Source organism: Neofelis nebulosa, chromosome 11 (assembly GCF_028018385.1).
Source record: "Neofelis nebulosa isolate mNeoNeb1 chromosome 11, mNeoNeb1.pri, whole genome shotgun sequence".
Lineage (NCBI taxonomy): Eukaryota > Metazoa > Chordata > Mammalia > Carnivora > Felidae > Neofelis > Neofelis nebulosa.
This window is the reverse complement of record NC_080792.1, coordinates 40020921-40035076: the sequence shown is the minus strand read 5'-3', so window position 1 is coordinate 40035076 and position 14156 is coordinate 40020921. Positions and strand designations below refer to the sequence as shown.

Sequence of the window (14156 nt, the reverse complement as noted above, 5' to 3'; positions counted from 1 at the left end):
GATTCTATTCTATCGTTACCCATGAACAGGGAAGATTAGAATTTTGCACATTTTTGTTTGTTTCTGATTTTTATTTTTATTTTTTTCAACATTTTTTATTTATTTTTGGGACAGAGAGAGACAGAGCATGAATGGGGGAGGGGCAGAGAGAGAGGGAGACACAGAATCGGAAACAGGCTCCAGGCTCCGAGCCATCAGCCCAGAGCCTGACGCGGGGCTCGAACTCACGGACCGCGAGATCGTGACCTGGCTGAAGTCGGACGCTTAACCGACTGCGCCACCCAGGCGCCCCTGTTTCTGATTTTTAAAGGGGGAAATATTCACTGCAAAATTTTAAAGTACAGGAAAGTATCAAGAAGCATGCACAAAGGAAGCAGACCTAATTTTATCACCAAGAGTAATACTAGAACATTCTAACACTTGAAGGTTGGAAATAAAATTGTGTTAAGGAAGGGGACATCATTATTTTTTATATTTAATTTGTTTTGCTTCTCCATTAAGCTTCGCTACTTTTAGCCTAAAAATACAAAGTATGAAAATGTATAATTTGTGTAGAGAGAATAATACTCCTTAAGAAGCACAAGCATCAAAATACAATTTACCATGCCAAAAGGAATATATGTCTAGAAGCCATAAAGTTATTCTAAAAACAGGAAAATAATACACAAAATTCCTTAAAGTGAGATCCATTTTATATGACAAGAAAATTCATCAAGGGAATGAGAGGCTGAATGGTTTTTTTTGCATACCCAAAACTAAACTGGTCAAAGGACCAATACCTATAATATATATATGCAGGAAATGCTGCAATATCAAAGAAGGGAACTAAAATATTAAGGTTTTTTTTTTTTCAGTTTTGATGGCCAAATTCCATTCCGTAAGCAGTGCATTAGACGCTAATGACATACGATTTCTCACTGACAGATTTAACAGCATCAATAAGGCCTCTCTGTCCATTGCAGCAAATTGATCCTACATGACACTGACAAGGGCAGCCTGCACTTAATGACCTCCATCGCTGAAGGATGGAAATGAAAAATGATTGGAAGTACAAATAAATCTTTGAAAGTTTCCCTGAAACAGGTGTGCTAAAAGTGATTCGTTTGAGGGATCATCACAAATATAAACTCAATCTCCTAGCATACCTCACTGTCTGTTCACACCAGGGTCTCACTCCTTGGATCTTGAATCACAGTTTGCTCTAATTCCAACATCAAGATGATTTTATTCTTACTATGGAAGTAGTGTGTTAGGGACTCTCTTAAAGGCCTGGTTTCTTCACTATTTATGCAGTATCTATTAGTCATTTTCCACCAAAGGATTCTAAATAAACTGATAACAAGTATACATAAAATTTATTTTTTTTTCCCTTCTGGTTAGAAAAGGAAAAGGAAATACAATATATCCATTGATTATTTTCTCCTCCTCAATTATCAGGAACAAATAGAACATGTTTAGCCTCAATAACAACGTCAAATGCATGAAGTGATTGGACAAATGTTCCATTAAAGTCCTTTCTTTCAATCCGGCACATGGTTTGAGGACACCAAGCTTTTGGCATATAGTTGTACTATCGATTTGTTCACAAACACATTTATTTCTTAATCTGCCTTCATCGTGCTACTAATTTTTAAGAGAAAAATACACATACACACACACACACTCTCTCTCTCAATATATTCAGAAGCTTTAACTCTCAGGAGAGCAGATAGATGGCAAACATAAGCAGCATACCAGATGAATGCAATAGTTACTTATAGCTGCATAGTATCTCTTTATTTTCAAAAATAACTATGGATGTCTCCTTCTTATTACTTATCAGTTTTCCTCTGAGGTAAATCTTATTTCACAGATGAGAAAACCGAGGCCAGAAAGGATACATAACTTGCCAAGATCACTGAGCTAGTAACTGGTAGAGATGCACTCAAATCCTGGCCTCTGTCTTTCCAATATTCCACCATACGGAGGGATAAATACAGCACTGGAATTTTAAACTACTAATTTACAGTAGAGTAATATGGGAGATGACTGTACGAGAAAGGATTCATTAGCAGCCTACCGGTTCTTATGACTAGGTGAATTGTTAAAAAAACAAGCATAACTCCAAATTTTGAAATTTAAATTCTGGGAAGATACAGAAATTCAAAGGGAAATAATTGTTTTTGTCAATGAGTATCTGGAGAAGAATACAGAGGAAGTGGCTGTATCTTAACACTCAAAGTGGAGCCTTTTCTTTCCTCTTCCATTTGCGGTGTATTGTGTACTTTACTTTTCTATTTTTATTATTACAGAATCTTTTACAAAATATGTGAGAATTTCTAGTGATTTCCATTAAACACAGAGGGTCATATACTCTCTAAGTTTATAATTAATACCCCTATTTATTAAGAAAATAGAAACAAACATTTGGAGCCCGTACATCATGAAGAGGATTTTGAGGCATATCATGGAAACTTACCTATAGATAGAATTGAAATTTGAAATCTATGATAATATATTTAAATCTTTAACTACAAAAACTTGGTATTCCAGATCATAATAGAACAAATTAGTATAAAATGGTGGATTAGAAACTAAGTTTTTTCATTTCTCAAATATCCATTCAAAATTTCATTTCAAAGGTTGATAAAAATATTCACCAAAAATTTACAAGGAGGGAATATGCCATTTGGTGGCATACAAAGGACCACCGTCGGTCATATAAAAGCCCATGACTGACCGCTTGTTACTTTCTGCAGCATGCATGTCAAATAAATCATTATTAGGAAAAAAATATGAAAACCTACCTGTTTCTTAGCTTGAATTGAAGCATCAAGTGATAACTGTCTATCATACAGATTGAAATAATTGTCCTTTTCTGTTAAGAAAGTAGTCTGTAATTCCTGATATTCTTGAGCTAAACGCAAATTTTCTTCGAGTGAATCATCTTGTATTTTCTAGAAGATAAATAAATATATATATTTAATTAAAGTCCTTTCAATTTCCTTGAATTTTTTCAACATCATTTGAATCATCTACAAAGATTACATTATATATTGTAGAAAAATATTAAAGTTAAAAAGGTGCTTCCTCTGATACCAACATCCTCCTTGGACTTAATAATTTTCTTTCTTGACGTACCTGGTTTCTTTCTTTCTTTCTTTTTTTTTTTTGAACACTGATTTACCAGAGTCTGTCTGATTTTTGTTCTCCCTCTTTCCCACACTTCCCTCCATAATGCCTTGGGGAGGATCAGTCCTGAGATGCTCTTCCTGGCTTCCTAGAGGTTTTCTTCCAGTTTCCTACCCCCTTTCCCTTTCCCCAGTGCTCAAATAGGTAGAACACCCTTGGAAGCTTAGAATCCCATTTTCAAGAGGTTCAGAGTGGTGGCACTCACTGAAAATAGAGAATTAAAGAGTGAAGACAAAGACAAGGAACTCAATATTTAGAAGCACCATGAGAGAGCCATTATTTGCTCCTAGTATACTTTAGCTATATTAAAGGTTAAATCTGTGAGCACCTGAGGACCTTATAGTATCCCCTCATGACTAAAGAAATATATGTTAAATCTAATACAAACCCCTTAGAATATAACTTTGGTAATATTACCAATTGGCAAACTAGGAGCTACCTATCATTTTAAATGAGATGTATGAATTCAAGTTCAGTTGTTGATTCTTTTTTACATTTCTAGCACATATAATTTTTTCTGGTGCTTCAAGAAATGTGGAATTTATCAACAGCCTTAAATATTTTCAAACTTGTTAGTCTAGTAATTCATTTTATGTAAATTTATTTAAGCAAAAGCCTTATTCATTACAACAATTTTTACAGTAGCAAAAAGTTTCAAAACACGTAAATGTAGATTAATCATGATGATGATAATGATGATTAAATAACTAGATACAGGGGCGCCTGGGTGGCGCAGTCGGTTGAGCGTCTGACTTCAGCCAGGTCACGATCTCGCGGTCCGTGAGTTCGAGCCCCGCGTCAGGCTCTGGGCTGATGGCTCGGAGCCTGGAGCCTGTTTCCGATTCTGTGTCTCCCTCTCTCTCTGCCCCTCCCCCGTTCATGCTCTGTCTCTCTCTGTCCCAAAAAAAATAAATAAAAAACGTTGAAAAAAAATTAAAAAAAAAAATAACTAGATACAAAAACAACCATTGTGAAGCCATTAAAAATGTTTCTTTGGGAAAACTGCCATCACATCAAACCTTTAGTATAAGTTGTTAAAAAATATACTGCGGTATGAGAATGTGCATAGATGAAATGTAATTCAGCAGAAAATTGCCTGTACAAATATTTCTGTATTTGCACAGCTAAAGATTTATTAAGGTCAACAAACATATTTCTCATGAAAGCCTTGTATCCATATTGATCTCTAATGATGAATAGTATGCCACAGCTGTTCTTCAAAAAGCCAAAATGATGAACTGAGAACCATTTTAAATGTCCTTGTCCTAATTCTGGCACAGCAATTTCAAACTTTAGAAACATTTATCTAATAAACTTATCTGAAATCACATAGAATTATCTTTTGGTAGGAGGACCAAGTATCCAGGAATCTTTTACTTTGATGGGGATGCTTTGGGGGAAAAAATGGTTACAGTTCTTTCTGATATGGTAACAACTTATTAAAATGTAAGCCTCAAGTGATGATGATGGATGATTGATCAATATTCTACTGAAAGTGGGACGACGAATCACGTTGAGTGTTTTTGTTTATTCGGTTTAGCATAAACACAACCCTGATATCTGAAGTATTCTACTTCTCAATTACATTTCTTTCAAGCCCTAGATAGCTCCTATAAATAAACCTTGCATTAGAGAGGAGTGCTACAAAAGTTGTGGGATTTGCACTGAACGTATTAAATGGCACTTTATTGAGGGTATATTTGGTACTTCATGCTTTGCTAACTGTGTAATATGCAGTTTACATACTGCTTTGTATGCCTTAATTAGATACCAATAAATCAAATTGTACAGTTACATCGATGAATCTTCAAAAAATTGTTACATCAGTCATGATATTTTACATGATCATTTCTCAGTAATGAATTTACAGAAGTATTTGCCAATGTACTACCTATTCCTGACGATCTGTGACCTTCACATGTGCAATGAAGTTTCAGGTTTTTAAAATTTTTAAATAATGATATTCTACTGACACTTTTTGAAAATGTTTCTTTTTTTTGTTCCACCTTACAACTGTGGGTCCACCTTACAACTTTGACTTGCTTAATTTTAACCAATATTATCACTACATGTGAATGAAACAAAGAGGAAATGATACCAGTGGACATATGTCCAAGGGAAATAATGAACCACTACTGGCATTGAAAAGCTTATAATTGGTTAGCGGTAGAAGATATTTAATAAGGGCAAAAAGTTGGGGGTCAGCAATATAATAAAAAGTGAGAAGAAAGCAGAAACTAATAAGAGAAGTAAGATGACTCATACTTTTAAATTCAAATCCAGCTGAATCTTACCTATAGAATCTTTCTACTTAAGGTCTTGGCTAAATGTGAACTTGAAAAACAATTTGTTCCTAAAGCCATTAAAGAAAAACGTGATTACAACTGGTGCATGTTAAAATAATTGTGCTCTGAGTTTATAGTGTTACTTCATTCATTCATTCATTCATTCATTTTCATTAATTACCTATTCAAAACTTCGAATTTAATTACTACTATATGATAACTTCTGGGATATAATGGTGAACCATAAGAATTTGTGGTCTTGTGTGAAGGATTTATACTACAAATCACACAAATATACAATTAGAACACAGAACTTGTATTACTTGGTACGCCGCTTGAGAGGTGAAGATTTGAAAGAAGTCTATAAAGAGCACTCACACAACATTTTTTGTAATGAACATCATTCTAAGGACACACTACATTGTCCAGCCTCAGCAAGAGTTTTTTCTCTGGGTCCATCATTGATGTTCACAAGGTATGTGAACCCTTTGAGACTGTACACAGCGTTTTTCTGGGATTACCTAATTAGACCATGATTCCCAAAGTATTGAGAAACCATAGTTTCTGTCACCAAAAATGCTGAATATTGAAGGAGATTGAGACCCCAAGGTATGCAAATAGTAGTTCTCCATATTCTTTTTCACTTGAAATTTCTTATTCGTTAAGACATGGATTTCATATTCGACATTTGCTCCATTTTCTCCATTTTTAGTTTATTTTTCTCTCTTCCCCTTCTCTTTCCCTCTCATAGTAGGCAACTAAGGAATAGGGAATTATAATTAGAGAACTGAGTTCTCTTTGCAGAAAACTATAGATCATCTATTTTAATGTTTCACCCTGTGATACAAAGACAATAACTTAGAAATAGGGCTGAACTTGAATGTTAATTTATAAATTCCACACACAATGGAAAGAACTGAGACAATAGCAATCGTCTCAGTTGTTACATTATTATCCTCATTTTACAGACAGGAAAACAAAGGCAAGAAAAGTCAGGTAATGCAAATTGTATTTTCCCAAAAAAGGCCACAGAAATAGTTCATTCTCACAAGTTGTTCCAGAACCCTGTTACTTCCTATCAAGAAGCATAGTCTATTTATCTTTCCCTTGAACCTGGCTAGACTTGTGTTTTCACCAGCCGATAAAGTATGGTGGAAAGGATGCTATGTGACTTTCCAGGCTAGTTCATTAAAAAAGCTAGTTTTAAAGAGGCCAGTTTATTTCAAACACGCACACACACACACAGACATAGACACACACACACACACACACACACAGCTTCTGCCTGGACCTCTGGACCTCTTCTGGGGGACATTCATCCCTGGAACCAGACACCATATTGTAAGGAATTGAGACCACATGGAGAAATATGCGTAGGTGTTCCAGCAAACAACACTAGCTCAGGTGTCAGAAAACAGTATCCATCATTAGTAAATGAGTCATTTGAAGATGATTCCAATTCCTAGTTTCTAAGTCATCCAGCTGCTAGTTCAGAAAGTGAATCATGAGACAAGCAGGCTCTGCTATGTCCTGTCCAAATTTCTGACACACAGAATTGTGAGCCATCATGTTTGGGGGTATCTGTTATGCAACCATGGCAACTGAAACATCAGGTATCTTGTGCAAGATTTCACACATAGTAAGTGGAGGACTTGGGTTTTGTATCCAGGCAGACTGGCTCCAGATTCCATACTCTTCACCATCCAATATATTTCCTTTGTAAACATGAGCCAGCACTCAACACTATTCAGTGCTGTCTTTATAAAAGCTAATGATGTTAAAGAATCAAAACAATTAACAGAATCACCTTGTTCTAAGCCTACTTCCACCGGGTAACTGTCTTTTTATAATCTAACTAACACATAGCTTGTTGACATAGATAAAATGGACTGCTGAGGGAAATTAGAACTTGGTCCCCTTGGAAGGTACCTCTTATTGTAATATGGGTGTGTGGGTTACATATCATCAGCCTCTTGTCTTTTGTTTTTTTGCTTTTGTTTTTGTTGTTCATTTACCCACATGATTCCATATTCCAGGATTTGATTAGACCTGATGCATCCACTGACAAGACCAAAAGCCCAAGTGCACAGACTTTTACAGCTGAGGCCGGCACAATTCTGGATTATGGTTGATGTAGCAGAGTAATGCTGCATTGAGTCCTATGGAGGTCCTGCCATATACACTTATCCTAGAGAAAGTCTAAATACATTTGAGTTTTTTAAAAAAAATTAAGATGGATTAATCACAAAAGAGATTATACAAGTTGTATTATAATGCAAGTTATATTATAAGAAACTTGATCCAAATATTCTAGAAAGATGGTTATGGTTTAAGGTACTTGCACTGTACATGTATGTGTAAAAGACCTACATAGCTATTTACAAACACTTTAATGTTATTAAAAAAGTCCTAGTGTCTATATCTACATTTATAGTAATGTGTAGTTTATACCCTCAGTTACTCTTAATATGGGCATTTGGATCCAGTTTGTCAGGCAGAGGGGCTAAATCCTTCTTTCAATCATGTATTGTAAGAGAGTTGTCATCTTTTGACCCAGGTCTAATTCTAAATGTCCCATCCTGATATGATTATGTGTGGCTACCTCCAATGATCTTTTCCGATGATCTGTCTGTCATCTCCTGATTCTTGGCTATTAATAGCTTACTCCTTACTTTTTCGCAGCCTGCTGGGGCTTTGCTGACTGTTAGTGCCAGGAGTATCCATGTTGGCACACAGATTGTATCACACTCGCTGTGGTCTCATGGCTGGAAAGGATCGACTTCCTGCCAGAACCACCAGAAAACACAAGTTGTATTGTGGTATTTATTGATCAATTTACTGCAGAGTGTCCTCATGCTTAGCTTTTCATTCATTTACTTATTTGTTCATTCAATCATTTGTTTAGCAAACCCTTAGTAAGTTTATTCTCTGGATCCAGCTTCACAGCTACCCCAAGGATTAATGAGAATAGAATGTGACCCCTTTTCACCAGGGATTAGAGGGTAGAGTCAGAGGAGGCAAAAGGGTAAACACATCTATCGGAAGTGTTTCTTGGAGTACCTGGCATTGATTCTACCAGGTGGAATTCATTCCACTAGATGGGGGAGTAGGCCAGAAAAGACTTCACAGGAAAAATAATCAGTGATCTGAGTCTTAGAGCAGTCTTTTATTTGGCAGGGATCAAAACTTTTCCTGCTACATGAGGTCAATATATGTTTGAGCAAAGTTGGGTGAGTCAGTCCAGAGGAATGGTTTTATAGTCCCTTTAGGTCTATTAGATTGTTGTTACCTATGACTTGTGAGTAAGGCTTTCATAGATTGTGTTAAATGTTCTGTTATCTCTAGGCTTTAACATATTACTATGCAAACAATGAAATATACCCGTATATTTAGAATCCCACCGATGCAGAGCATCATAAATAATGCTCCGTTCCAAGCACCAACGTTTCAGTAGCATATGACCTTGCACATATGCTCTTGCACAAAACTATTGATAGCGTACTATTAAATCCCCACACATGCCTTTGGCACATATCTGCCAGTTTAGGGCACTGGATTGATAGTTTTTCATGCAGTGACACTTTGATATTATTAAATTAGGCAATAGAACTGATACTGATTCATGGAATGTGCAGGGGATGGACTTTAGAATAAAGGAGATCTAGAGGTTTGAAGTCTCTTTGTGAACACTGTCACTTCAAAAGCATTCCCTTTGATTCATGGGAATTAACGTGGTGAACATAAATGCTGAAAATACATGCCGATTCTGTTACAATATAACAGACGTGGAGAAAGCATATACTCTATTAGTTACATCACCTACTATGTGCATAGAAGCATTATTGTATTGCTGTTCCCTTAAAATCTATACACCAATTACTACAGAAAATGAGAGTTCTCCCCAGTGTTTCCAAGAAGCAAGTCTGTAAGAATGATATGTGTCGATACCCTGAAGCCTCAAAGGAGCAAATAACTGTTTTAACTCTCCTAGGACCCACTTCCTTGTCTGTGCTGCCATGGAAACCAGTCTCTTGTCCAACAGGAGTTCTCTGATAATTAGTCTTGAACATTCTTGATTTTTAAATGAACAAATCAGTCCTCTGCATCAAGGTTGTTACATGCCTCAAACTGTACGCATTATCCTGTTTGACAAAATACTCTCTATTCACTAATTTATTCAGAAATGCTTACCAAGCAACTGGTATATGCACTATGCGGGACACTATGAGAGGTCAAATAGCACCTGCCCCTGACAGAGTCCAGGGGAATACTTTTTTAGCCACCCCACCTTACTACCCACATATATGACTATATACAAGATTCCTTATCTTAGCTTCTTGATGGGGTCACAAATGTAGCTACTGTTGATTTACTCTAAGTTTAACAATGGATACTACAACATTGCCTCTTAGAATTCAGAAGTATCCATTGAGTGTCTATTAATACTCTGTATTAACCCTGTTTGTTCCTTATTATTTTTAGATGCTATTCATTATACACATTTGATGCAGAATTATTGATACTAGCCTGAAAAAAATACACAATTTCAGGGCTGAAGAAACTTGCAATCAGATAAGGGAATTGAGGCATTCACAAAGCTAACTACATCAGAATACATTATACATGAAGAAGGATAAAAGACATATCCAAATAATGATAGTAGTTCTATGAGAGATCAGTTCCAGTGAAAGTCATGAGCAAAGTTCCAAGGAAGAGTCATTTTTTTAACAGATTCTGAAAATATTTCATATACAGGGCCCTGTATGTATTTTCAGCAGAGAAAACTCTGTCCTAGAAACACAAATGCTCATTAAATATTAAAAGCCCATGATTAATGTGAGTGTATGTTAAAAAAAGGAACATTTACCTCCATGTTGACTGTAGCGTTTCTCCTATAACTACTCAGTGGCTTTAAGAAATGCTATACAAATGCCACTTACATTTGTTAGTGAATTTCTAATCTGACCAGCTGTCTTCCATGTAATCGTATGCCCCTCAAGTATCTAATATAACTGAGTAAAAAAAAAAAATATGTAATAAGAAAAAGACTAGATAGATGATAGGTATTAAGGAGTACACATGTTATGATGAGCACTGGGTGTTATATACAAGTGATGAATCACTGAATTTTACTCCTGAAACCAATATTGCACTGTATGTTAACTAACTAGAATTTAAATAAAAATTAAAGAAAAGAAAAAGAGTAAAAGTTGGTGTCACATAATCTATATACCCCAATGAATTTTTCCAAGTTAAAATACATGATTTAAATAATTACACTACATATACGTCCTCTGTAATTGATAATCCACAGTAATAATAATTCCTGTAAGTCTATTTATAACTTATTAAATAAACTTGAAATTTTAACCTTGAATATATACTTGAGTTTAATGTGTCCCCTAATATTAAGATTGTTAAACAGAAACATTTGCATAAAACTTCCTTCTTAAATATTTCTATGCATTTTCATAAATTAATTTCATAATTTATATTTCAATTTGTCACTATTTAAAAATATATAAAGTCTGCTACTCTTGTCACCATATCATGTGAAGGACTGAACAATTTCCTCTTCATATGCACCTACTGATTTGAATAGTTTAAGACTTAGAAAGGTTTCCTATTTACTCACATTTTAATGATATACATTTCTACTTCACTGGTGGAAAAGGCTGATCAGTCACAGAAAGGTCAGTTAACACTAAATAGACCCTTTCTTTATGTAATTACAAAGAATAATATCTTTGCGCTGATGGCATTGCACATGGAGTGGGTGATGCAGAGAATTAATGTGCTGCCTTGTTGGCCCATGGGATAGAGATTCCAATACAATAACCACAACTTATTCTAATTATGCAGCTTTTAAAAGGTCATCAGCAAAAAGAGTTAAGGAATTATCAACTAACTTTATCATAAAGTAATAATGCACTACATAAATGCAGAAACTGTAAGAGCAGTATCTAGACATTTTATTACAAATGAAAGACTGATCTAAGAAGTTTAAATACATACGTTATAGCATAAATGAAGTAAACTCATTAAAAATGAAAATATCTGATATTTTATAACCTCCTATTGATATCATCAAGTAACCTGATCTCACCTTATGTTTGTAGAAAACGTTTAATTTTGAAAATGTTTATGCCAATGTCATTGTCACATCCATGATATACCAGGATTTGAATATTTCTTTTAAAAATAGATTTATTATCAAATAATGCATGCTGATTAAATTACATACAAATAATAGAGAGATACATGAAGTAGAAAATCAAAGCCCCTCTTCACAACTACAGCCATTTTTATACTGCAAACAGACAGTATTAACAATGCGTTGCAAGTCTTTAAAGAACAAAAACTTTTAAAACATGCTTACATTGTCAATGAGGAAATGGGGGCTAGGAAAATCAATTTCTTATTTGAGGTCACACAGGAAGAGAACAGCATTAAGGCTAGAATACAATCTGATTTCAGCCTAATACCTTTTCTGGGACTACATCACTTCCTAGTCTTGAATGTGAATTATAGGGCCTTTAAGATTCCAGATTGGTATGTGTGAATGCTCTAATTTTGAAATATAGAAATATATTTCAGCTCTATAGAAATATATAAGTATTTCAAAAATAAACTGGATGCTCACAGAGAAAAGAGTTTTGGAAATTAAAAATATATATACATATGCTTCAGTGTCTCAGTGTCTTTTCCTTGGGAACGTGGGGACAGAAAACATTAGGCCCATTTTCAAAGGTGCCAAGTATGAAAAGTACAATAAATCATTAGCACTCTAGTAAAATATCTTTATGGATAGAATTATTACTAATGCTTTTTCTCTTTTACTTCTCTCAGTTAGATATTCAATTAGATATTCCCCTTACTGATGAATAAAAGATCATGAGCATCTCTAATCACCCGATGTTGTTATTCATATTAGGGCACTGTCCAAACCTTAGTGATGTATCTCAAGTAGAAATAAGATTAATTTTTTAAATGTTTATTTATTTTTGAGAGAGAGACAGAGAGGGCAGGGGAGGGGCAGGGAGAGAGGGAGACACAGAATCTGAAGTAGGCTCCAGGCTCTGAGCTGTCATTACAGAGCCCAATGTGGGGCTCGAACCTATGAACTGTGAGATCATGACCTGAGCCGAAGTGAGATGCTCAACCGACTGACCCACCCAGGTACCCCTCAGGTAGAAATAAGATTAAAGGCAATTTTCTATAGATACTCATCTTGAGACACATCACATCTACTCCCCCGAATAACTTAATCCCAGTATGGAAAAAAATCACTTTCTAAAACAGGTCTCAGCAAACTACGGCTCTCCAGCCAAACCTAGCCCACTGCCTGTGTTTGTAAATCAATGTTAGTGGAACACTATCACTTCATTCCCTTACATACTGTCTATGATTGCTTTTGTTCTGTGGTGGAAGAATAGAGTAATTGCAACAGAGACTGAGTGGACTGCAAAGCCTAAAATATTCACTATCTTTTCCCTTATACAAAAAGTTTATTGACCCTGGCTCTGACCCTTAATTAATATACTCGTATCATGCAAAACAAAGTTTCAATTTAGATCTCTCATTCAAGATCTATTTTGGCTATGCATATACCTGCCCAAAGAGAAAGACTGCTGAAAAGCATTTGCTCTATATTTTTCCAACAGAGGTACATACTAAGGAGACATAGCCCATTAATAATTCAAAAATGTCTCCAAGTCCTTTAAAATAATGACATGCTTGTGAGCTTTTAAAGTGCTCTCAAAATGGACACAATAACTTTGCACAGAGTTGTCAGAGCTGTTAAGATACCATAAATAATGCCCGAATGTATCTACTCCACACCTTCTTCAATTAAATGTGGTTCGTGTAGGTCCTGAATTATAGGAAGCTAGAGTCTGTTCATTTTTCTACTGCAATTTCTGATTTGGGGGTCTATAATTAACGTTATGTTGGTAAGTTAAAGTTAATTTTGCAGGTGACATAGATGTCCATTCATTTGCAGAATGGCTAAGTAAAATGTGGTGGTCACCTACCATGAAAGACCATAAAGTGATAAGAAGAGATGCACTAGCTATATATTATAGCAACACAGAATGATTTTAAAATATAGTATTGAGTGGACAAGATAGAAACAGATTGATAAATATTGCATAATTCAGCACATGAAGAAAAGTACCGATGAGACTTGGAAAGATACAATAACTAGGAATTAAAGTTATGGGGAGGCAAACTAAATTCAAATGGGAAGATATGTAGATTCCATATAGTCATCAATGATAAAGTTCTCTCTTAAAATGATTAAATGGATGGGTTCCTAGATCTTACACATTTTCCAGGGTTTTAATGAAAACCCTTGAAATAAGTCAAACATCAAACAACTGTAGAGGAACATCTCTATAACATTAGGTCCCCCATGGCCACAACCCTAAGATTTATTCTGCATATCAACAAGGCATGGTGGGGCAAATGAGAGCCTAAAGAAATCTGTCATTATAATTATTTACTAAATTCATGGTTATTTCCCTCTATGTCTTATTGTCTCTTCTCATCTTTGCTCTTCTTCAACTTACTTCTTTTTTTCCCTCTTCTCTCTTTTCTTCCTTTTGCTTCATCCTTGTTATGTTTGTCAAACATGAGTTCATTCAACTAAACTCCCCTTATTATCATGGTTCTCCTGATGATACTAACTTCCCTTCCCAT

General features: G+C 35.2%; 1 protein-coding gene across 5 annotated transcripts in view; it reads right to left on the bottom strand.

Moving 5' to 3' along the window:
* CCDC178 (coiled-coil domain containing 178) overlaps nucleotides 1-14156 on the bottom strand; it is a 440607-nt gene that overhangs the window by 134393 nt on the left and 292058 nt on the right. For all 5 annotated transcript variants that reach the window (XM_058692404.1, XM_058692401.1, XM_058692402.1 and 2 more), the window contains one exon: nucleotides 2787-2936. In XM_058692404.1, the coding sequence (XP_058548387.1) occupies nucleotides 2787-2936 (150 nt within the window). The remainder of the gene's footprint in view (nucleotides 1-2786; nucleotides 2937-14156) is intronic.